Source organism: Misgurnus anguillicaudatus, chromosome 15 (assembly GCF_027580225.2).
Source record: "Misgurnus anguillicaudatus chromosome 15, ASM2758022v2, whole genome shotgun sequence".
NCBI lineage: Eukaryota > Metazoa > Chordata > Actinopteri > Cypriniformes > Cobitidae > Misgurnus > Misgurnus anguillicaudatus.
In genome coordinates this window covers 2,916,950-2,941,409 of record NC_073351.2, presented here as the reverse complement: position 1 = coordinate 2,941,409, position 24,460 = coordinate 2,916,950, and the positions used below count along the sequence as shown (strand labels likewise).

The 24,460-nt window shown below is 36.3% G+C and overlaps 2 protein-coding genes across 3 annotated transcripts in view; both read left to right on the top strand.

The window, feature by feature from the left end:
• Window positions 1-3,888: 3,888 nt before the first annotated feature.
• taldo1 (transaldolase 1) lies at window positions 3,889-18,810 on the top strand. Its single transcript, XM_073853290.1, has 8 exons — window positions 3,889-4,083; window positions 8,160-8,283; window positions 8,398-8,505; window positions 12,231-12,366; window positions 12,474-12,645; window positions 14,845-15,042; window positions 15,116-15,261; window positions 18,397-18,810. Exons 1-8 carry the CDS (start codon window positions 3,987-3,989, stop codon window positions 18,427-18,429), a joined length of 1,014 nt encoding a protein of 337 aa, XP_073709391.1. The 5' UTR covers window positions 3,889-3,986; the 3' UTR covers window positions 18,430-18,810.
• A 2,006-nt stretch (window positions 18,811-20,816) lies between these two features.
• The window catches only part of LOC129418617 (uncharacterized), a 35,405-nt gene continuing 31,761 nt past the window's right edge, over window positions 20,817-24,460 (top strand). Inside the window, exons 1-2 of one of the 2 annotated variants that reach the window (XM_073853287.1) lie at window positions 20,817-21,006; window positions 21,122-21,265. In XM_073853287.1, the coding sequence (XP_073709388.1) occupies window positions 21,140-21,265 (126 nt within the window). In that variant the 5' untranslated portion in view covers window positions 20,817-21,006; window positions 21,122-21,139. Of the gene's footprint in view, window positions 21,007-21,118; window positions 21,266-24,460 lie in introns of both variants that reach the window. The other variant, XM_073853286.1, reaches the window with a different exon arrangement.

Genomic DNA, 24,460 nt, shown 5'->3' with positions numbered 1-24,460 from the left:
GAGAACATACTATTTAGTGCACACATTACATTACAGTAATTTGGATCAGGCCTGTCTTACAGTAGGCGTTTGGCCGTGGATTTTCGTCCACCTCTTTGACCTCTCTGACGGATCCCTTGTCCACGGGATCTTCTTATTCCTTGCTGTTTGTCCTGCTCCATGTTGGGTTTGCCGGTGTTTACACCCCACTTTTACAGTATATCTACTGTAATGACCAGTTGTGGTTACCACTATTTACAGTTTTTTTTGTTCGCTTTGGTACTATTTTCACAAGTATGTGGTAAAACCTCACAACTGTTAGTACAAAACTCACAGCAGATCATCAAAAAGTCAGTTTTTTCAAACATGTAATCACATTTTCAATTGACTTAGTATAACACACAAAATTATACATTCACTTTTTCACCACACTTAATCATTGTGTCATCAAAGAAATACATTTCATTTGAAGTAATTGTCTTTCACAATGCAATGCTCACAATACTTTTGATATGCTTCTCATCTCATTTGCGTAAATACATTTGACCAGCACTAAATTCAACTGATCTTAATGGTTAATCACTGAACCATTTGGTAAACCTATATATTTTCATTTCAGCAATATACAGTATATGGATTTTGAGAACTACAGAAATAAAATGTGTGTTTGTACAAACATATAAATTATGTGTAACCACACATGATAAAATACTCTTTATTGCTAATTGATTTTACATAGTGGTAACCACAGCTGGTCATTACAGTAGATATACTGTAAAAGTGGGGGTGTAAACACTGGCAATTTCTTTCAACATGGAGCAGGACAGACAGCAAGAAGATCTTGTGGACAAGGGATCCATCAGAGAGGTGGGCATGGGCACCCACAGAGACCTCAAAGAGGTGGACAAAAATCTACGGCCAAATGCTCAAGACAGGCTTGATCCAAATTACAGTAATGTTATATGTGCACTAAATGTTATGTTGTAATTCAGTTACATTACAGAAAGTATAGCTATGTTACAATTATATCTGAAAAATAAAAACTACTGTAATTTGCTCAAATGATTGTAGAGGATGTCTTCATTGGTCCTTCACTTGATTGCACGTGGGATGGATATTTTGGAAATGATAGATTATGTAAGTAACGTAAGTGTATTGCCTAATGTGAAACTGTGCAATATGTATTTTTTAGTACTGTAGCATATTGATTTCGGGACTTTTGGGGCTGATTTGAAGCATGTATCTTGCGGTGTTTGCTGTTGGATGAAGTGATTGTTAAAATTACTAAACTGAAAGAAGATCATACTGTTGTGTTTCGGTGATTAAACCAAATGTTCTCATTACATATTACAATAATCTTGTATTTGAAACAATGATAATGTGGAATGAAAACATGTGCAACTCACTGAAAGCATTAAATCAGGTTTTGAAAGAATGACTATCTGTGTTACAAGTGTGATCAGTTTGGATTTTTGTACTAAGAGTTTTGAAAATGTACACCTTACTTGTGAAAATAGTACCAAAGCGAATAAAAAAACTGTAAAATCAATTAGCAATAAAGAGTATTTTATCATGTGTGGTTATACATAATTTATATGTTTGTATAAACACACATTTTATTTCTGTAGTTCTCAAAATCCATATACTGTATATTGCCGAAATGAAAATACATAGGTTTACCAAACGGTTCAGTGATTAAGATCAGTTGGATTTAGTGCTGGTCAAATGTATTTACGCAAATGAGATGAGAAGCATATCAAAAGTATTGTGAGCATTGCATTGTGAAAGACAATTACTTCAAATGAAAAGTATTTCTTTGATGACACAATGATTAAGTGTGGTGAAAAAGTAAATGTATCATTTTGTGTGTTGTACTAAGTCAATTGAACATGTGATTAAATGTTTGAAAAAACTGACTATTTGATGATCTGCCTTGAGTTTTGTACTAACAGTTGTGAAGTTCTACCACATACTTGTGAAAATAGTAAAGCGAATAAAAAAAACTGTAACAAGTTGGCAGAATTGGACAAGCAATTACAAGGGCCTGCATCTATACAGTGATAATTGGTTCATGCTCCATGCTTATTGGTTACAATGAACCTCATTATCTTGAAACTTTCATGATTTTTAGTAAACATGGAAGATTCTTTGTCTGTTTCCATACAACTATTACGAATAATGCAACAGTTACTTATCATTTTGGGCAGTTGTATTGATTGATAGTTAGATCATTGTAAGAAAATGAATAGACACTTATTTGAAATGTGATGTGTGAATAGCCTTTTGAAACAGTAGTACTTTGATGTTAAGTTGTGTCATATTGAACATGTGATTTTGGTTGAATGAACAAATGATCCAAGTTTTATGTGTATTGTATCCAAGCAATTGAGAAAAGAGTTAAGAGTTTTGAAAAATGTGCATTTTGATCTTTGGTTGTGAGTTTTGTGTCTAGAGTTGTGAAAAATGACATCAATGTTCTGAAAATAGTAGCAAAGTGATTGTAAAAAACTGTAACATACTATACATTTTGAAGCGTCCAAATTTCACATGTTTAGTTTTTATATATTTGGCCCTGTTCACGTTGAAATATGTTTAATTGACACTCCATCTGGAAAAAAATGACCCCATTCACTCATCCTCGATGTACATTATTATTTTTCTTAGATGAATACAATCAAAGTTATTTTAGAAAATGTCTGTAGCAGTTTCAGTAGGGGGTGCTGTTGAGCTTTCTTGCACTGTGTCACCTGCAGCAGGGGTGACTTGCCCTTTTATATATACCACTTCCACTGGAAGGACAAAATGCTGTTAGGTCTTTTAGTAGTAGTAATAGTAGTAGTAGTAGTTTATTTCTAAATCACTGTTTCAACAACAGGACATTGTACCAAAGTGCTGTACAACCATACTTAATACTTCAATAAATAATACATAGATAATGATACACATAATAAAAAAGCACAACAATAAAATATAAACAGACAAAAACCTCAAGCCTCTTTACTTGCAGAGGTTACACATACACTGCAAAAAATGACTTTCTTACTTAAGTATTTTTGTCTTGTTTTCAGTAGAAATATCTAAAAATCTTAAATCAAGATGTATTTTCTTGATGAGCAAAATGACCTATGAAAATAAGTCTTGTTTTTAGCCCAAAAATATACAATATAAGTGAATTTGTGCTTAAAACAAGTAAAATATATGTCAATGGAGTGAGATTTTTTAAATAAAGTGTTTAAGAAAAAAGTAAACTTATTTTTCTAAATTTGTGCTTAAAACAAGCAAATAAATCTGCCAATAGGGGTAAGAATCTGAAACATGTCCTTGCTCTTCTAAGCTTTATAATGGTATTAAAAAGGGATCAGGGAACAACTTGGAAGCCCAAAAATTGCATCCATCCTTCACAGATGTAATCCACACGGCTAAAGAGGGCCTTTTGAGGGGAATCAATGTGAATTATGGACACCTCCCATACAAAAATTTTTTTTTTTGAAAAACACATTTTCAAATAACATTTTTGATATATTTCAAAATATAAAAAGTGGTCAAATATATATGCTGAAATATATTTTGAAATATGTTTACAAGAATGTATTTTTTACAAATATATTTGTGGCCATTTTTTGTATATTTTGAAATATATTTTAAAAATAATATATATATATATATATATATATATATATATATATATATAAGCATTTAAATTAACATCGCATTGGAAGAAAAACGTTGTATGTTACAAACCTGTAAACATAAAAATGTACTTATAATTTTATATTTTAAACATACTTTTACATTTGATACTTTATACATTTTGTAAAAACTTATATTTTGGCAAAGTACACATTTGAACCTCATGGCTTTCCATAGTATGAGGATGCACGTTGGATGTATGAAGATGCGTGTTGACGTCAGCTGCTCTTCCGCTTGCTCAGTATCTGACTGACATTGCTGAACGTGTGTCTCGCAGTCTGCTGCTATATTATAAGCTGTCTGATCTGCAGGGAATCATGTCCGTGTCACCGGATAAACGGCGGAAGATGGAATCTGCGCTCGAGCAGCTGAAGCGATACACAGTGCTCGTGGCTGACACAGGCGACTTTAATGGCAAGTTTTTGTCTAACATGTGCAGTTGTGATGATGCTGAGGCGGTTTAGTGCGTAACGTTACTTCTTCACTAAACCTGCTGTCTGGTACATTCACTTAATCTCTCTCTTATAGCGCTGTAGACTACAGTAGATTAAACTGTCTGTCATCTAGCTATTAAAGCCAAGGCGATTATTGATATGGAAAGTTAACCTGCCGCGAGGAAGAACTGTTCAGTGACAAACGCGTGACTAGATTTGGGGCAAGCAGTTTTGCCGGGAAAACGATCGTCTACTCTACCGCGTAGTAGCATGTAACGTTAACTTAATACACAGTTGAACATCGCGTCAAGTGTCTGTCTGTCTGTCATTAGTTTAATGAAGTGTGTGTCTGTCTGTCATTAGTTTAATGGGATACTAATGAATCATGACATTTTCCAATCCTCGACAAAGCAGTACTATATATTTACAAATCTAGTCAATTAATAATATTGAGTGAATAGTTGAGTTTTATTACGCCAATAAATATGAATCTAATAGCTGTGTCCCAATTCGAAGGCTGCATTCTAAAGTCCAATGCAAACTTTTCCGTCTCTCCGTTTCAAAGTTCTCCGCGGAAACAAATTACGGATCCTCCGAAGGCTAGACTGTCTCATTTGAGTGCTCTTAGTGGACGTCGGAGGCCGAGTAACTTACTCGCCTTCAAAGGACGTGTTCTCGAAGGATCCAGCCTTCGAATTGGGACACAGCTTCCCAAACTAAGACCCGGAAGCGAATTTCTTTATCATTCTGCGGTTTTTGCTTGTGTTATGAATATTAATTACGTACTTGACGCTCATTCAGAAAGCACAATCAGATTGGCCGAAAGGCAGTCATCAGAAAGTGGGCTTTACTCATCTGATTGGTTTATAATATTAATCAGCGAACGTTTATGTATGCCCATAAATTACCTTAAATTCTATACCTCAAAGAATAACATGATATTGGCATGAAATACTGGATGTTATGACCTAATGGTAAATAAACAAGGGATGCACCAATACCACTTTTTCCGTTACCGATCCAATTTCAATACCAGAATACTGAATACCGACCAGTCCCGATCATATATTACTGTATTTCTTGAACAATTTAAAATGGCACGCACAAAATCAATAGAATGTTAAATGTGTAGAGCTCTTAAAGGTGCTGGTTTTATTGTTTTATACTGTTGTCTGAGGTCTACTTATGACATTTGCGTGGGTTTTATATTCAAAAACATCAAAAGCAATAAATAATAGGTTATTTAGTATCCTCCTGGTTTATAGCTCGAGAAACACTGTTTTGATCGACAGGCCACATTAAAGACTTTAAAGTAATGATTTACAAGTTACAAGAATGTCAGTATTCCTAACAAATTATTAATCACTGCAGTGTTTAAGAGTTTGTATGATAGGAATGTTTGAGCTAATAAATAGGCTAAATATATTTTTCTTCTGCATCACTACATGTAATAAATGTAGTAAATGAATGTAGTTTTTTATATGAAATTTATAAAAAAATGTAACATAGCTAAGAGAAATAAATGCTGTAGAAGTATTGTTCACTGTAGATAATAGGAATGCCACAATTCTCAATATAATATTTAACCGTTCGGTTCGACCCCCACCATCTAATATGCGCATGTGAATTGCGGTTGTTAGCTTTATCCATCCAAATCTGTCCGTTTTATATTCCCTGCACATTGGATACTGTGTGCGCCCGCATGATCTGCGCACTTGGATAAAAAACTTAAACACCTTACATCGAGTTGATATCCAGTCACTATCCGCTAGCTGTTAGCGTTTAACTCTGCTTGCAATGCAGGTGTCAGATTTCATTCGCACACACACAACATGGTGATCACGAGCAGAGAAGTCCGACAACAAAAAGAGGCAGCACCACTGTCTTTAATCCGTGGTGTGGATTAATTATTTGCGCGAGAAGATTACATACAACATCAATTTAAAAATGCAAATTCGCGTGGGGCAATGCGAGTGACACAAATTTGGGGTTTGTTATTGCCGCAAACGTGAGTCATTTACCTCAAACGCGTCTTCCGCGCAAGTTGAAATAGTTCAACTCAAGAGAATTTGCATGATGAGGTAAATCCCACCAGTAATCTTAATTGAGGAACGCATTTTTGGTTTCTTCTGCACAGCATAGAATTATGTTGGACTTAACAGTAGTGCAGTAAGGTATAGCCTTCATTTACAATGTAAGTTTATTTTAGTAAGTACAGGTGTATAAATGGCCAATTTATGTTAACATGTTTATTCTAAAAATTGAAGAATTCATGTTTTCCCCAGTTTGAATAGGATAAAATTTGTATATATCTGTATTTAATTATATCTTACATTGTTTTATCAATACACTAGAAATTCGTAAGATGGTATTTGCAAAAGAGAATTGCAGGTAAAACCATTTTTTTGCTTCTTAACATCTCACTGTTCATGTTACCCAAGCATAGAATAATTAAAAAAAACTTTAATAGGCCAAACCATCAGAACCGAACCGAAAACCACGAATAAGAACCAAAAATTGTGTTGAACCTTGGACTAATTGTATTGTTGCATCCCTAGTAGATAACTATGGTAAACAACAGCTTTTTACAATAAGGTTTCATTTGTTAACATGAGTCTTGACCAGACCTGATTTTTCTATGGTGTGTACAGAATGCACATTAAAGAAAAGATGTGTCTTAACAATCAGACTTGTCAAGTGTTATAAGAGAGCCAATACCAACAAATCTGGTTTGCCTCAACTCTCCAGCCATGTTTAATGAATCATATGGGTGTCGCTTGCATCAGATTTCAGTTGTGTAAAAGCGTCTTGTGAAAGTATCCAGTGCTAATCGCTGATTTCACAGTGTGTTTGTTTTAGACAAGGAAATTGTTGGACAAATCATCATGACACAGCAGTAAGCTAGAGAATGGGTTAAGCAAGCATTGGCTGTTACTCATGTCAGTATGCACAACTAGACACACTGGACTAAGCTGAAGAGTCGTGTTAATATATTTTAATTATAGGGAAACTCACGGTTAAATGAGGAAGAGAATTCAACAGTAGCTCATGTTGCAATTTTACTTGCTTTTGAAACTACAGTTTCTTTATCTTCTGAACTGATGATCTCTGACACAGATAGGTAATATGTTTTGTAAGACCACATTTAGACCTGTTGAGGGTAGACTACGTCAGGGAGGAATTGGGCGAATCAATGCTGTGATTGATGGACTGACGAATGGCAGACTCTAGATCACATACTGCCTAACTTTCACAACAGTTAGTTTACTGATGGTTTTGTCTACAGCAGGGCTATTCAATTAGTTTGTCATGGGGGCCGGTTCATAAAAAGCATCTCAAATGAGGGGCCAGAGATATATCAGTAATGATGACTACATTTTTCTACATTTAAACATACTCATGTTGTATTTTGAAACTGCATAACAACAAAATCAGTGCATTGTACAATAGGCTTTTTCTACATCCAGACATGTTCATATGTTGTATTTTAAAACTGCATAACAACATAAGTGCATTGTAAGATGCCCAAGAAAGCTTTTTTCTACATTTAAATGGGTAAATAAGAGCCATATCACACTCATTGAGAATTTACTCACTTAAGTAGGCTACACATAACAAAAAAGTTTTTTATATGGAACATAACATTGTTTTATGCAGTTTTTTGTCAAAGCTAATTATTTTAGTAGCCCTATTTAAACTACAACAGCCATCTTAATAATTGGCAAACATTTAGGCTTCCCTTCTAATAAGAGAAATTATACTATTAGAGCAGTAAAATCAGGTGTATGTTTGTCAGCGCGATACGCATACAGTGGTGCAGGTGCTGGGCTACAGCAGTACATAGTAATGAACAGCCATAAATAACTACAAGTAATTATAAAGAACAACTTTAAGATTATTTTGTAACAGTATTTCTTGATAATATTGTCAACATAATGGTTGCATACATTTAATATTCAGCTTATAATGAAACTCAACTTTCAAAGGTAATGCTGATGATGAAAATAAAGTCTTATCATGTAGACTCCTCCATAATTTACTCTGTTTTCTCTGCAGCCATTGAAGAGTACAAACCCCAGGATGCCACAACCAATCCTTCACTTATTTTAGCTGCAGCTAAAATGTCTGCCTACCACCACCTTGTGGACCAGGCCATAAAATACGGCATGGCCAATGGAGGGTAAGAAAATAGAGGGAAATGTTGTTTTCCTGCTTTGTGCAGTGCTATGTAGTCTCTAGATTTCTAATATTTGCGTCTAATTGTAAAGTCAAAATATATTTCTTATAATTGTAGGACTGAGGAAGAGCAGGTTACAAATACAATGGACAAGCTGTTTGTGAACTTTGGTGTAGAAATTCTGAAGAAGATTCCTGGCAGGGTTTCCACTGAGGTCGATGCAAGGTAAGAGCAGATACTCAGCTCCGGTATAGCCATGCAGGCCTAGAAAGACTTTATTTTTATTGATTTATACAATTGCAACAAAAGGTTTACGAAACCCTTTGGAAATGACATGGATTTCTGCATGACTCATGAAGTGGTCCAATCTCAATCTAATAATTGACAACTGCAGTCTGACTGAACTTCTAAATTATTTTTTATTTGATTAATCATTCACATTGCAAACTGGATTTAAATGTAAATTTATATAGACTCTTTAAATTAAAAACTTTCAAGCCCTTGTCTGACTAGCAGCAACAACCAACAGCAAGTTTTTTTTTCCTATAGCTGCTTCTAAATAAAAAAAAATATTGAGGACAAATTTTGGACCACAAAGAGTGTTGAAGCTTATCACAACTATGATGAGACGAGAAATACCCTGGAAATCACAGACAAATCTAAAGAGTTTGTCAATGTTTATCTGCCCGATAAATCGCATGCAATATCACGTGCATCTCGTCAGTAATGCCAGTTTCTTGATTATTAGTAAATCACCATCACCTGCTTTCAGATTGAGCAACATTTACTACACAAACCCATAGTTCACTGACAAACGAGGCAATTTCGCATTACCGTATTTTCAGGACTATGTGTCGCACTTTTTTTCATTGTTTGGCCGGTCCTGCGACTTACAAGTGACGCCTGACTATAAGTCAGTATTAATTAATTTTGACATATATGAACCAAGAGACAACATTACCGTCTACAGCCGCGAGCTATTGTTTAGTTGAATAACTTGCCTTTTCAGATTAAATGTCTGTTCTTCGGCTTGGATTTTGTGAAGTAATTTTCTAAATAAATGCGATGTATTGTTCACTGCGACTTATGTTTTTTCGTCTTCATGACGTATTCTTGATTGATGCGACTTCTACTCCAGAGCGACTAATAGTCCGGAAAATACTGTAATTATTGCGGACGTATCGCCTCCAATATGTATGCAATATGGCCCAGCTTGTAAGTGAACTATGGCTCTTTGTAGTAAATGCCACTCCATCTGAAAGCAGCTGATGGCGACATTGCTATCCTAACATTCGCGTCATATATGCAAACTATGTGTATGGCAAAATTCATACAGTAACAATTTAATAACTTATTGTAATAACAACTTTCATTTTTTACAAGTGTTCAGCAGTAATAAAAGATCATCTTACTTTAACCGGTTTGGAAAAGACAAAACTATTTCTTGTCAAGTTTCTACATACAGCCCAATGCAACAATTTTACATTTGAATTTTACGTGTAACAAAGAAATTAGGCACGCAATATTGTAATCCTAAAATTCGCATCATACATCAAAAGTATGTGAATGCATATTTATCTAATTAAAACATTAAATTAAATTTACATTAAATTTAAATTTTATGTTTGCCAAGTTCCAACAGTAATAAGAATAATCAACAGTAATGTAATCTTACTTCAACTGGCTTGAAAGTCGCTATTGTCCTCTAGCCACACGCAGTCTTGCTGGAGCTTATGGATCGCTGGTTTGCATTTTGAAATTCAAGCACATTGATATGAGAGAAATGGAAGCTTGATCTTTGCCTTGTGAAGTTGTTGCCTGCCAAGGAAAAAAATTTGGCCAGCTTGTATAGCCAAGGAATCTGGTGTTCATTACATGCCTATCATTCGCGAGGATTCCCCATGGTTTTGAATCTCATCTTCACTGGTAATTGGCTTTGTTGTAGGATTGCAGCTTTTGTAGTTACATCCAAAGAGCTTTTCGAGAAGCTTTTTTTTATGCTCACTGGGCAATGCATTGATTGTCCTGCTACAGTTGCTGTTATGACCATGAAATATGCATGAAGTATGCATCAAATATGTATCAAAAACAAAATGTTTACTATGAATTGTTAGCTTGCTTGAAGTTTCTGAGTGCGTTGTCTCACTGTCATGCAATAAATCATTGAGATGGGCTTCGGCAAGTTCATATTGTTTGAGTGTCATGAACTGTGCAGAATATGTGCAACTCCCGCTCATTAATGGTTTCTGTGAGCTCCTGCCCAATGTTGACAGCAGTGTGTCTCCCTGGTATGATATTGGTGCCCAACACCTTTAATTTCAACTCCCATATTTCATTGTAGTGAGAAGTTATTGTTATATATGGATCCATGGTGCAAAAAATCAGCAGTGAGGGGGACATTCTAGGTCATCCATAATGAAATACTTGCACACATCTAATGTGTGGTGTCTGTTGGTGACGTTTCCCATTTTGAATTCCTTTATGGTAAATGCATGCACGAGTAGTCGATATGTTTCCGACAGCACTGACTAATGGTTAAGAGTTGATCTCGGCTACCCGACTAGTCTATGCAAGCCCGAGTACCAAGCAACATCTCCAGTTGCTCCTTTGAGAATCTGGCCAAAAAAGTTATGTGCACCCATGCAGATAACCCAGGATTCTGTTAAAGCTCACGTAACACACGCTGTTTCTGCATTTCTGATGTTAATCTGGAGTACCTATAGAGTAGTATGACATCCTCCGAAGAGTCTTTAGTTTAATCAGATTTATAAAAGAAAGATTAGCTTTACCAAATCTTTCCGATAACGTACGAAAAAATGAAGAAGGAGGAGTTATACAGCGGGTGGAGCGAGTACGAGTCATGCAACACTATACAACCACTTATGATTCAATACATGTTTGTGTCATTTCTATAATATGCACGCGCATATTTACAACATAACACAGAAGTCTTACTTACAGCATGCAACTCGTGACCCGGTTGGGATAATCCAGCGCATCAAACACGCACGCAAAACTCCGCTGCTACCCCGAATAATAAACTATATCCATTGTTTTCATAAAGCTGACTTTCTTCTCCTTACATCCAAAAAACACTTCATCTTTCGTGCCATTGTTGAGTTTTGAAATTAAACTAAGCTTTGTCGCGTGATGTGAATGTTTGCAAGTGCTAGCGTCTCCCGCTGATTAACGAGTGGGTGGGGTTTTCCGGGGGAAGTGCATATAAAGAAGTGATGCGTATAGAAAACCCCTGAAACGTCAGTTGGAACTGTAAACGAAAAAAACTTTCCGAAAACTTCTGAACCCTGTCGAAGTGCATTCGGCACAGAAATACTCTGTAACACGTCCAACTGCTTTTTTGACACTTTGCCTACGTTTAGCATGAGAAAACAACTCTATAACTGTGTTAATAAGTCAGAATGCTTGAAATGCCATTGAACCACCCCTTTAACCCAATTATTTTAAACTATTTTACAGTGTAAAAGCCCTAAAGAGGCTCATCCAGTGTGTCTATGCACCAGATAAGCATACAATATGTTCATTGTTGATACATTTTCTGCAGCATGTCATTGGCAAATCTGTACTGGCCAAGAGGCTATTATCAACTTTTCAAAATGCCAATAATATCCAGGACATCTCTGTGGCTAGACAGGCAATTTAGCTAGTTTCAGGAAATTTCGCTGGTTTTATGCCTTTTTATAACGTTTCTTAGCCATTCTTGTGGGACAAGAATTACATGCTCTGCTGCCAATTTCCATTCTTCTAACACTTTCATTTAAGTTTTTTGCATACAAGTTGCTATGTGTGATCCAGTAATTGTAACTTGCATTACAGTTTACTTGTGTCCTCACTGCTTAGGAGGATTGATCTGCTCTGTGTTGTTGTGTTTATGTGCATTCTTACAACTTGGCGTTATTAGATATTTGTCTAAACTAAAGTTGGTTTTTCAGGTTATCATTTGATAAAGATGAGATGGTGTCTCGTGCCAGGAAGCTCATCGCGCTCTATGAAGAGGCTGGTATCAGTAAAGAGCGCATACTCATCAAACTCTCCTCCACATGGGAAGGCATTCAGGCTGGACGGGAGTACAGTTATGCTTGCGATTGAATGTTCCCCTCACATCCCTTGGATTTATTCCTCCCAAAGCTGAGCAAACTAAGAGCAAGTCTGCTGATCTGTGTATCTTCAGGGAGCTGGAGGAGAAGCATGGCATCCATTGCAACATGACTCTGCTGTTTTCGTTCGCTCAGGCAGTTGCGTGCGCTGAGGCAAATGTCACCCTCATCTCTCCATTTGTGGGCCGTATCTTGGACTGGTACAAGGAAAATACTGACCGTAAAAACTATGAACCCCAGGAGGATCCAGGTAATGATCCCATATTCCGTGGTTGCTTTACTTTGAGTAATAAATGAAACGCAACAAAATGTACCTAGGGTTGTAACAAAAAATCATAATTTGTGTGCCTTCGCACAAACTGAACAATGTAAACGGGTACAATAAAAATATTGTTAACATTAAGATTCATTAAACTTGAAAACAGTTTAAGAAATAAACGCTTTTAAAATTCATAAAGGCCCATAAAGCCTTTTTTCTGGATATTTAAATATACAAAAAATGTTGACCTTATTTTTACTGTTATTGCATTTGAATGTGAAATTCCACACATCCAACTTTAAATGTCACTGGGTACATTTTGTTGCGGTGTTTCCCATACATCGGTTTATTTGTGGGGAAGAATAAACACTGGCCCCACAAATAGATTTTTTGTGATTCCTATTTTTATTTTACTATTTAAAACGGTTTAATTCCTTGTTGCAAGCGCTCTGATTTTACACCGAGTTGCCTGCGCTTTACAGGATCCGTGCCAAATCACCTTTAATTTCACCTATAATTTCTCAACTGCTTACATTCAATTTAAGACATGTTTACAAGGATTTTTTTCATGCTGTTCAAGTCCATTTAATGACAGATATAAACACAATTATAGACTTAAGAAGCACATACATTATTAAATCTCTTTCTCTTAAATTTGTTTAGATAGATTAGGACTCATTTACTGCTGGACAGAGTAAATGAAAGGACAGTGACACATTTCATTGCTTTCTGTTAAATTGCTCCAAGTCATGACTGTTTAAAACACACTTGGCATCACATTCATGATTTTATGGTAAAATGACACTTTTTCGCATCAATCCACGAACATTCAAACCATAAACAAAGCACTTTCACTTTAATTGAGCGTGAGCAGCGCAGCAGAACCGATGCAGAAATGATTGCAGCACTGTTGCTACACAGGCGCGAGCTCGCGCTGCTCATGCGGTGGGGTGCATGCTTGTTAACATGGATGCTGAAAAAAACATGAGCCGCTTACCCACTGCTCACACTTGCTGTGTGAAACCGGCGTGGACTGAAGCCACTCGGGTTGCTACTACTCTACGGCCGCGGCGCCGCCTTTTTGGGTCTGACGAATCATCGACACGTTGTCCCAGCCCTACTCAAAATGCTTACTTGTGATTCGAGTTAATGTAACTTAACTCAAATATAAGTTACAAACAAAAATACATGTGACAGAATAGTGGCGAGTTGAAAAGTCTCCGTATCGATTCGTAATGTGCGTGCTTTACTTCAGCAATTTCTCAAATTGATACGGTTTTGTTCAATTCAAGATCGATCAAAATCTGAGAATCCGTATTTTTTCCCCAGCTCAGTTAAATATGGTTGGAAACTATGGTTGGATACTCTAAAATCCTATTTTTTTAGCTTAGTGTATGTATAGTAGGGAAATTATTAAAAGATCTTCTGACGATAGAAATGTGTGGATAGATTACTCCTTAACTCAATGGGGTCCAAAAACGCGGTGCCACATTTTGTCATGATTTCTCCTCATCAAAGCAGAATCAACTTAAAATACTCCATCATTAATAATCATACACTTGCATGTTAGACATCATTTGAAACTGTAAAGGGTCTTCTTTAATTTGTATACATTGACAAAAACAAAGATTTGTGGTTAATGTGAAAGAAAATAAACATGGTGCGCTTACAGATGTCTCTGTCTCGGCCAGCTGTCTCTCAAAACACGTTACAAAAACAAATTAAAACTCCGCAAATATTTGTCACACAAACATGATACACATATCTAAAAAAACTGAACTGTCTACTTGTAAACAAAAATATTGCCTGTTTATATAATCTGTATTTAAGTAAAGACAGGTACCGTTTTTCCTGGCTGACCTCATTATCTGTATGTGCTGAATGCAGTATTATGTTATATTAGCCACTAAGACTTTTTCAGTTGCTTAAAACATATATGTCAAAACCTCTGCCAATGTCCCAAAACCCCAAAAATGAGCTTTTGGGTGTCTGCGAAGTATATTGTGCACTTTCCGTTCACATTCTGAGTGTTTCTGCAGTGTTGTCAGTCACCATAGCTTTAAAACAAACCACATGTGCAAACACCGCATCTATGTGTGCTTATGTATTGTAGAATACAGAACTGAGTACTGTCCTCCTATGATGACTTTGAGTTAAGTTTATAAACTCTTATATACATCACTTTTTCAGGTGTGTTAAGTGTGACCAAGATCTACAATTACTATAAGAAGTTTGGCCACAGCACAGTGGTGATGGGCGCCTCCTTCAGGAACACAGGGGAAGTGAAAGCACTGGCCGGCTGTGATCTGCTCACTGTATCCCCTGGTCTGCTTGGAGAACTCAGTCAGGACCACAGTGTAGTCACATGTGCTCTTACGCCACAGCAAGGTGAGTGCCGGCACTTTCTTAACTTTATTAAAGCCTCAAACCATTGAAATGGATGTGTAATGTTTGCTTTCAGCGAAGGACTGTGATTTGGAGCAGGTGCACCTGGATGAGAAGAAGTTCCGCTGGCTGCACAATGAGGACCGCATGGCTGTGGAGAAACTCTCTGATGGGATACGCAAATTTGCAGCTGATGCCATCAAACTTGAGACCATGATCAAGGTACAAAAAAACACAGCATCATAAACAGTCCTTTTAACAGAACTAAATGCATAATACAGGGGGGGGGGATAAGTATTTGACGCGTCAACATTTTTTTCAGTACATATATTTCCAATGAGGTTGTTCACATGTAGTTTTCACCACACATCAGTATTGGCTCAAGAAATCAACAAATATGGAGAATTCACAGCATTGGGGTCCATAAATAAAGTTAGGTGCAATAAAGTTGAATGACACAGAAAAAAAGTGTTAAACACATTGAGGAAAAAGCTAGTGACCAAGGCAAGGAACCAGCTGAAATCCATGAGTATTTGGAAAGTGGTTGTAGGTCCTATCTGTGAAAATTATTATCGGTTGGGTTAGTGGATTGATGAGCTATAAAAAATGTACAAAATATATACAAATGTTCAATTGGATTCAAGTCAGGTGATTGAAGCCCGATTTGTAGTCGTGCGTAAGCTCTACGCCGTAGTTTATCCGTAGCCTCTGCGTAGCCTCACGTGCACCTCACAAAATTTTTAACAGCGCGTCAGTTCTAACTGCAAGCGCTGTGATTGGTCCACCAGAACCCCTACCGTCAGCTAAAAAACTGCTTCATAGTCATTTCCGTTTGCGAAACGGTGAAAACAAAGATGGGCCACGTTGAGTAAAAAGATTTAACTCAAACTGCAACAAAAGTCGCTGTTTATTTACTTCCATCATTGCTGGTCTTCTTAAATCATACGTTGCTGTTTCTTCTTCGTTTGTGGGTTAACTTGCCAAGCTGCTTCTTCTTTGACGGTCGCACTGATACTGTGATTACACGTGTGGATACTGCCTACCAGCGGCCTTCGCTAGGGCTGTCACAATGATTAAATAATCGTCTCATCGCAATTGTTTAACCTCATCGCAATGATTTCAGATTACCGAAATGATTGCACATCTCTTTAAAAAAATCACAAGGGGAGCTGCAGCGCCAGTATAAACGAGACAGTATCAGATTACTTTTAAAAATGTGTTGTGTATAAATATTTATTGCCAGATAAACCTTGCAAAAGATTTAATTTAAATAATCACAACAATAGGTGAAAATTATTTCATTAACAAAAAAATGTATGAGAATTAAATTTCAAAGCAATAAACAAGCAATTAATCATCATAACTGTAACAATTTATTAAACAATTAACTGTCAGCCAAATTTCATAATCGTGACAGCCCTAGTCTGCGTGTGCGTTTGCACGTCGACGCAGATGACGACGCAAAAGTATAAATGAAAACCGACGCTGAACCTACGCCATAGGACCTATGCACAACTATAACGAGCCCTTGACTGGGCCATTCGAACATGCGGTCAATATCTATGTCAAGTATTTGTGGAAGAGATGGGTTTTTGAATGTTTTAAGACATGTGGTGGACTAGATTGCAATAGGAAGGTCATTCCACCAGCAGGGAGAAGTGAAGGAAAATGAGCGGGAATGTAATTTTACTGCCCTTTTGTGAAGGTAACACAAGGCGCAGGTCATTTGGAATGTATGAACTTTGGGTCATTGTCCTGCTTGAAGGTCCACCACATCTCATCTTTATCATCCTGATAGATGGCAGCAGATTCTTCTCACGAATCTCACGTTAATAAGCTCCATTCATCGTTCCTTCAATGCCAGTACCATGCGATGAAAAACAGCCTCACAAACCTCCAAACTTCAATGTTGTTGTTAGTGCCATTTCTTCTCCAAACATTACAATTTTGCTCTCCTCTGACCAGACTACAATCTTGTCCAGATGAATTGCAGCAAACCTTAAACGAGCTTCGACGTACCTTTTTTCTTCAGTAATGGAGTCTTGTGGGGTGAGCGTGCATAAAAGCCTTGACGGTGGAGTTCATTGCCTATTGTTTTCTCTGTGACAATGGGACCTGTTGCCTCAAAGTCTTTCTGGAGCTCTTTCTGAGTTATCCTTGGCTCTTGTGCTACTCTTCTGACTATTCTTCTGAATCCCTGGTCAAAAATCTTGCGAGAAGCTCCTGTGCGTGGCCGGTTGATGATAGTAATGTAGCAGATAATGGCCCCAATGGTGCTTACAGGAAATTTCTGAAGTTTTGAAATACATCTGTATCCGATTCCATCAATATGTTTTGCAACAGCGAGGTTGCAAAGGTCTCTCTGCTTTTACCCATCATGAGATGTTTCTTGTGTGACACCTTGGTAACTAAAAACCTTTTTATAGCTCATCAATTCACTAACCCAGCTAATAATAATTTGCACAGATGGGAACTATGGTTGCTTTCTGGGTACTTATGGATTTCAGCTGGTTCCTTGCCTAGCTTTTTCTTAACTTGTTCGGTACTTTTTTTTTTGTGTCGTTCGGCTTTGCTGCACCTAACTTTGTTTATGGACTTTGGTGTTGTGCATCCTTTATATTTGTTGATTTCTTGAGTTAATACTGATGTGTGGTGAGAATTACATGTGAATAACCTCATTGCATATATATATATATATATATATACTGAAAAAAAGTTGACGCGTTCAATACTTATTTCCCGACTGTATGTGACCCAGCCTGTGAAATCCCAGCCTAAGTTATTTTTCGGTCGTACACATTTTATTTGTCACATAAAATTTAATCCTACATAAAGTAAAGAACATTTGGTGAAATTATTGCCTTGATATCTTTTAATACTGACTAAGATTGTGAATTTCGGTCTAAAACATATTTTTGAGATTTTTTTTTAATAATTGAACCAAAATTTGCCTGTCTATAGCCCTATTCAACTGGTAATTGTTTCATGTGGGGACGTTTAGGTATTTTCGTCATTTACAGAGGGGTATTCAGTGATTTTATTGCCATCCAAGTCCAGAATGTCAGTGTTTTTCTCCGACCACCCGCGTAAAAAAAAAAAAACTGGCAAAATGACCTACCAAGGTAGTGTGGTATTTTAATTGCCGTCCAAATCCAAATGTCTGACTTTATAAAAGGGATCAATGCAAAGTCATTCTGCACTTCTTTTTAGACCACTGAAAAGCACTGTATGTTTATTGGCTTCACGTTTTAGTAAGATTTTTATTTAATCATGTGAATTAAGGCAAACTATGTACAAACTGTGTAATGATGGCCGTCTTTGTTCTGTTTACTTTGAGTAATATCTTTTTGGTTTCAGGAACGAATGTCTGATGTGAAGAATGGACAGTAGTGTAGAAGAGTGGCTCATTGGAGGACCAAACTTTTGCTGAACTCTGATTGGCTGTTTTAAGCTTTGACTGTCAGTCTGTGGTTCTAACATTGACACTCATACAGTGTGCTGTATTTGTAAGCCATTCACATTTTAATGTAAATCTCAACCTTTGCTATAAAAGAGAGCTTTGACGAAACTAACAGCAGACCTGCACATACTCTGTGATTTAATAATGGACCAGAGGCCTTAATGTTGCCTATAGCTTTACTAGTTTATAATCCAGTAGCACTGCTCTTTTGTAATACAGTGATGTAAGAAAGTGTTTCGGTATTAAACCCGCATTCTTTGATGATAAAAACTATCGCTCTTGTATCAAATAATAAAAAAATCTTTCCCTAACATTGTTTGATTTCTGTTTTTTGTAAGCTTGTGTCTTTGTATTTACTCTGAAATCAGTAGGGCTGCAGGATAACACATCATCATTACTGAAATAGTCCTTATCACTAACTTGTTGATGTTACACACAATCAGAATATATCAAGCGATCTCTAACAAAGAAATAGTGACATGCACTACGAAAATGTATTACATAAGATTAGGTCTGGATCCAATATTGATTGAACAGCATTGCTTTTTAATTGCAGTCTCTGCAAATCCATTGTCAACCTGTAGCTCAATGTTTTACACACGTGAGCTGGAACTTCTTTAAAAATAAACTTCAACCACACATTGCTAATATCAGATTCTGATGGAAGGTTATGCAGCGACTGGGTTCTTTCTCAACTGGGCACTGCGCAATATTTTTAACAATTCTTCAGTTCAACGACATGTTTGTTGCTTGGAAGCTGTATCTGGTTTGTGTAAACCAGTGGGTGGGGCTACCAAAGTAAAGTGTTTAAAAATTGACTACTATGTCACATTCCAGAAATATCAATAACTGTTGATTATTACAAGGACGTTTCAGGATTGAAACTTATAGAATGTTAGTTCAAGTACAATGTCCTTGTGTGTGTGTGTGTGTGTGTGTATGTGTATATATGTATATATATATATCTCCCCTAAAGACACTCACCTAAAGGATTATTAGTAATAGGAACACATGTTCAATTTCTATTAATGTAATGGTGTAGGGGATGTTTTCTTGGTACACTTTAGGCCCCTTAGTGCCAATTGGGCATTGTTTAAATGCCACGACCTACCTGAGCATTGTTTCTGACCATGTCCATCCCTTTATGACCACCATGTATCCATCCTCTGATGGCTACTTCCAGCAGGATAATGCACCATGTCACAAAGCTTGAATCAAATTTTAAATTGGTTTCGTGAACATGACAATGAGTTCACTTTACTAAAATGGCCCCCACAGTCACCAGATCTAAACTCAATAGAGCATCTTTGGGATGTGGTGGAACGGGAGCTTCGTGCTCTGGATGTGCATCCCACAAATCTCCATCAACTGCAAGATGCTATCCTATCAATATGGGCCAACATTCTTTCAGCACCTTGTTGACTCAATATATATATATATATATAAGCTCAAGTTAAAATTGATAGGTCAATAGGAGTCGATTCTAGTCTTGGAGTCAAATCCGACTTTAGGAACATTAGGCGTCAAGGAATCGACTCTTGATTGAAGTAAACTCCCCATTGCTACCCTCTCCCCAAACAACAGTTCTTCTCTGTATGATGTATGTCTCGGTGTGGGGGTGTTACTTTTTTGATTTTCTTGTGGCCAGGATTCAACTTCCAATGACCAATTAGTTTCTGGCAGGTAATATCGTGTTTCTCATTCCATAATTCGTTTCTCTCGAATATACGTCACAATACAGAAGAAAACAACACTGTGACTTCTGTTTCGTGCAGAATTTTCTCTTTTTTAAGATGATGTCCTAGTATGGTATTCCATACTCAAAATGTGACACAAGCTCCTTTTGCCGTTTTCACTTTCAACTTTGGTTAGTGATTAATAGTAAAGAAGTTTGTGGTTATGGTAGTGGGCGGGACATTTCCGACACTTAATTGCGTGACTTAGAGAATTTTAGAGGGATGGGTTTCATAGAGTCTAAATGGGAAGAGAGATGCTATAATGTAAACAGAATATTTAAAAAAAGTGTTATTTGAACAATTAAGCATGAAATTACATTCCAATGCCTTGTAAAAGGCATAGGACCCCTTTAATTGTTGTTTATTTGCTGTATTGTGGTACAAACAATGAAAATGTTTGGACTGGGTTGTTTTAACCCATAGTTGGATAAAATATACACAAACTCAACTGTTGGTTTAAAATTTAAACTTTAATCTAGAAAATGTCTATATTTGACCCAACTCTCATTTTAATAAGGACATTTCCTTGTTGAGCATTTTCAATGCACATTGTTCCTGGCATTCACACTTCTTCGTTGGCATGTAACCTTATAACAATGCGCAGGTTAATTCTTTACTGGTTCTTGTCAAGCCTGTTTCGCTTTACCAGCATTGTACTTTCACATTTCTGCTTGGAAGAAGGAGGTTTTTATTATGTCTAAGTAATCATAATACCACCTAAAGGGACACTATCTGAAGAGACATTAGGAGGCCGTTGTCATCTTACGTTGGGTATGTTTTTCAAATGATTTTTATTTCACACGATCTGTAACATTTGGAACTGCAACTAGATCAGTCTAGGAGCAGCTTTAGCAACTCCTAAACACATTTGTGTTTTATGTAGCAGAACCTGGAGCCCAGTGATATGCAGGTCAATCTTTCGGCTTTGGTTGCTAGTGTGCTGATGCTGGTGGTTCTGGTTCGGATCAGTAAGGGATCCAGTCTAGGTGCATCTGTTAATATTGAACTTACTCAGGATGGATCACAACAGGTGAGCTGCTTTGTTATGAGCTCATATTTACTGCTTTGCACAGAATTTAAAACATTGGTGATTTGTTCTGTTTGTCTCTCACATCTGAAAGTGTGAGTGGTAAATTCGGTCATTTGTGACTGAAAAATTCTGGATGTTTTTTATTTTATTATAATTTGGCAGAACTAAAAACACCTGATAATTGTCTTTCATCACATTAATTCAGTGTTGAATCAGATGTTAGGAAGAAAAAAAGTGTTCAGTTATTACAGGTCTGGGTTTTAGTAGTTTTCTGTGATGCTGCGGTTGTGTGATGGAATATAGAGTTTGTATAAAAACCATTACATCTATGGAATGTCCCCACAAAACATGAAAACCTGTGTGTGTGTGTGTGTGTGTGTGTGTGTGTGTGTGTGTGTGTGTTTGTACACTGATCAAAATTATGCATGAGCCTTAGACTCTTTCTATGTACACACAAGGCCTTTCAATTATTGCTCACAAATCTGTGTTAGTGAATGAACAGTTAACCAACATGTTGTACAATTAAAATAAAATCATTTATACTATATAACACAAAAAATACATCATAGGACAAAAACTTTAAGAAAAATGGATTAAGATTAAAAGTGACATGTGATTTAATATTGAAATAAGAATAATGGATTGTTCTTTTGGAATTTGTGAAACATACAGGTCAGATGACAAAAAACTTTTTGCAAGTAGTATATCTGAAATTTATACATACAGCATGCACACATACTTTACAGAACATACCGTTTAAATAGTCAAAAAATAGATACTTCAATTGAGTACATACACTGTGTTTTCGGGTGCAAAGTCTCACAATCAAAAAAGATCTGAACATGATTGCTCAAACATCTCTAGACACGCATGCACGAACCAACTGGTCCAAACAGAAGCTTCACTTCATTTCTACAGATTAACTTTAGCTTTCACTGAAATGTTGTTAAAACGGGGTCCAGGGAGAGCTGGGGGTCCGCAATCCATAGCCAGGGGGTCCATGAAATAATTTACTATAAATTATCAAATTTTGCTGTTTTATTAAATAGGGCAAACCTATAGATCAGAGTTATTCAATAGGTGGACCGCAAGACACAATCAACCATTAAAGAAAAATCCTTCTCTAGGCACTTGTTTAGGCATTTATGGTGATAATCTTTCAGTTTTCTTTCTTTCATTGTTATATACGCCAAATGCACTTCATTTAAATATAATGAGGTTGTGTGTGCAATGCATTGTAATACTCCTGTTAAAGAAGCTTTAAATTAAGAGTTGCAGATGATGCACTTATTTTAACAACAGAAACAAAGAGCTTCTTGTACTTGCGCTTTTTCAAAGGGTACCGCCCCAGTTACAGCATTGTTTTTACTTTTGTTTAGAGAGTTATAAAAGTATTGTCCGGACCTCTGATGGCAGAGAAAATAAAGAAACTGGACCTCTTTAAACTTTAATATAATGTTTTTGGTTCCTCAAATAACCATTCTGTCGAAGGTTTCATGAAGCACATTCTTTCTTAACTTTTTTTAGTCTGAAGTACCTTTTTGCACTACCATTTAGTGAAACAGAAAGACATTATTTTCTAATGTTAAAGTTTTTTATGGAATCATACAGCCAAAATAATCTATGGCTTAATGGTTAATCTATGGCAGTGCTTCTCAAATAGTGGGGCGGGACCCCCAGGGGGGGCTCGAAGCGACACCAGGGGGGCGCGCAAGACCCCGGGGAAAATACTTTTTCAGGAAGTGATTTTTTTTGCACCATCACTTAAAGACATTACACCCCAAACACGCTGATAAGCCGCTTGAGTTTTTTATTATTATTTATTGATTATATTTAATTTAATTTTTCAGTATCAAATGGTCAAAAAATATACTGTAAATAAGGATTGATTTTTTTATTTCAGGCAAATTGATGCATTTTAAGTCTTTTCTGTTACAGACTAAAAAACAATGTTAATAAAATTTCTTTTTTTTGCGTTTTCTTTAATGTTAATAAGGATACAATGCTTTGCAGATGTGTCATTTTATAGACAAATTATACTATTTACAGTCGTGGCAGAGTTGGGGGGGGGCGCGAAATGTTTACTTCTTCCTGGGGGGGGGCGTGACAGAAAATAATTGAGAAGCACTGATCTATGGCATTGTGAAGCACCTTTTATGTTTAAGAGTGTAAAAATAGTTCAATACATTTTGAGAAGCATATGCTTAACCATTATAATTATAATGGGGTACTTGGAAATGTTCGCGCCCTGTAAGGGGTCCCTGGCTGCAAAAAAAGTTTGAGAACCCCTGCTCTACGTCATCAGACACATGTAAAAAAACATTTCACCCAACAACAAAAACTATATGGATATACACTATTAGTCAAAAGTTTTGGAACTCGTTCTTTATTTATATTTTTTCCCACATTATACAAAAATAATAAACTCGTCTAAACTATGGCACAACACAAGTGTAACTGTGGGAATGATGTTGCGGACTAAATAAATCAAAACTCTGTTGTATTTTATTAACTGAAGTGCAATCACCCTTTTCCTAGAAATTGTAAAACCATAATCATGTCATTTTATTCAAGACTTCTTGAAGTTTCACTTTATGATACATTTTTAATAATATTAAAGAAGTTCCAATTTAATCTGGGCTCTTATTGGCTGCTTTTTCTTCAATATTCAACCTAAGTAATCTATTTCAAAAATAATATTTAAAAATTAAATTTCTAATAAAATTCTATTAACAGATATTAATTTATTTGACACACCTATATTTTTGTTTAGAAAGAAATTTCAGGCATTTAGCTTATACACCTTTAGATGAAATGATTTGTGTTAAATGATCATTGTTATTGTCATTGTAAACGAAAGTTTAATGCATTTTAGAAAGGATTGTTCCAGTGCACCATTAAACACATTGTAAAGGTAGGAGCTGAAACACAAACACCCAAAAATTCTCGGGGCAGCCGCAAATATCGAAATTTCAGTCAAAACCGTTCTATTTCATCATAAACAATCTGAAAACAGGGCTTTAAGTGTAAAATACCGAACTTGTCCTTTAAGTGGGTAAATATAGGAGGAATAGGGCAATGTTATTTTGCAGCAGGAGGCGCAATAGCTAAAACTGAATAGTGTACATAAATGCCTTCAGTCCTAGAGTCTTATTAAACATTAATTAGAGCACAGATTGAACACTGTATTAAGAT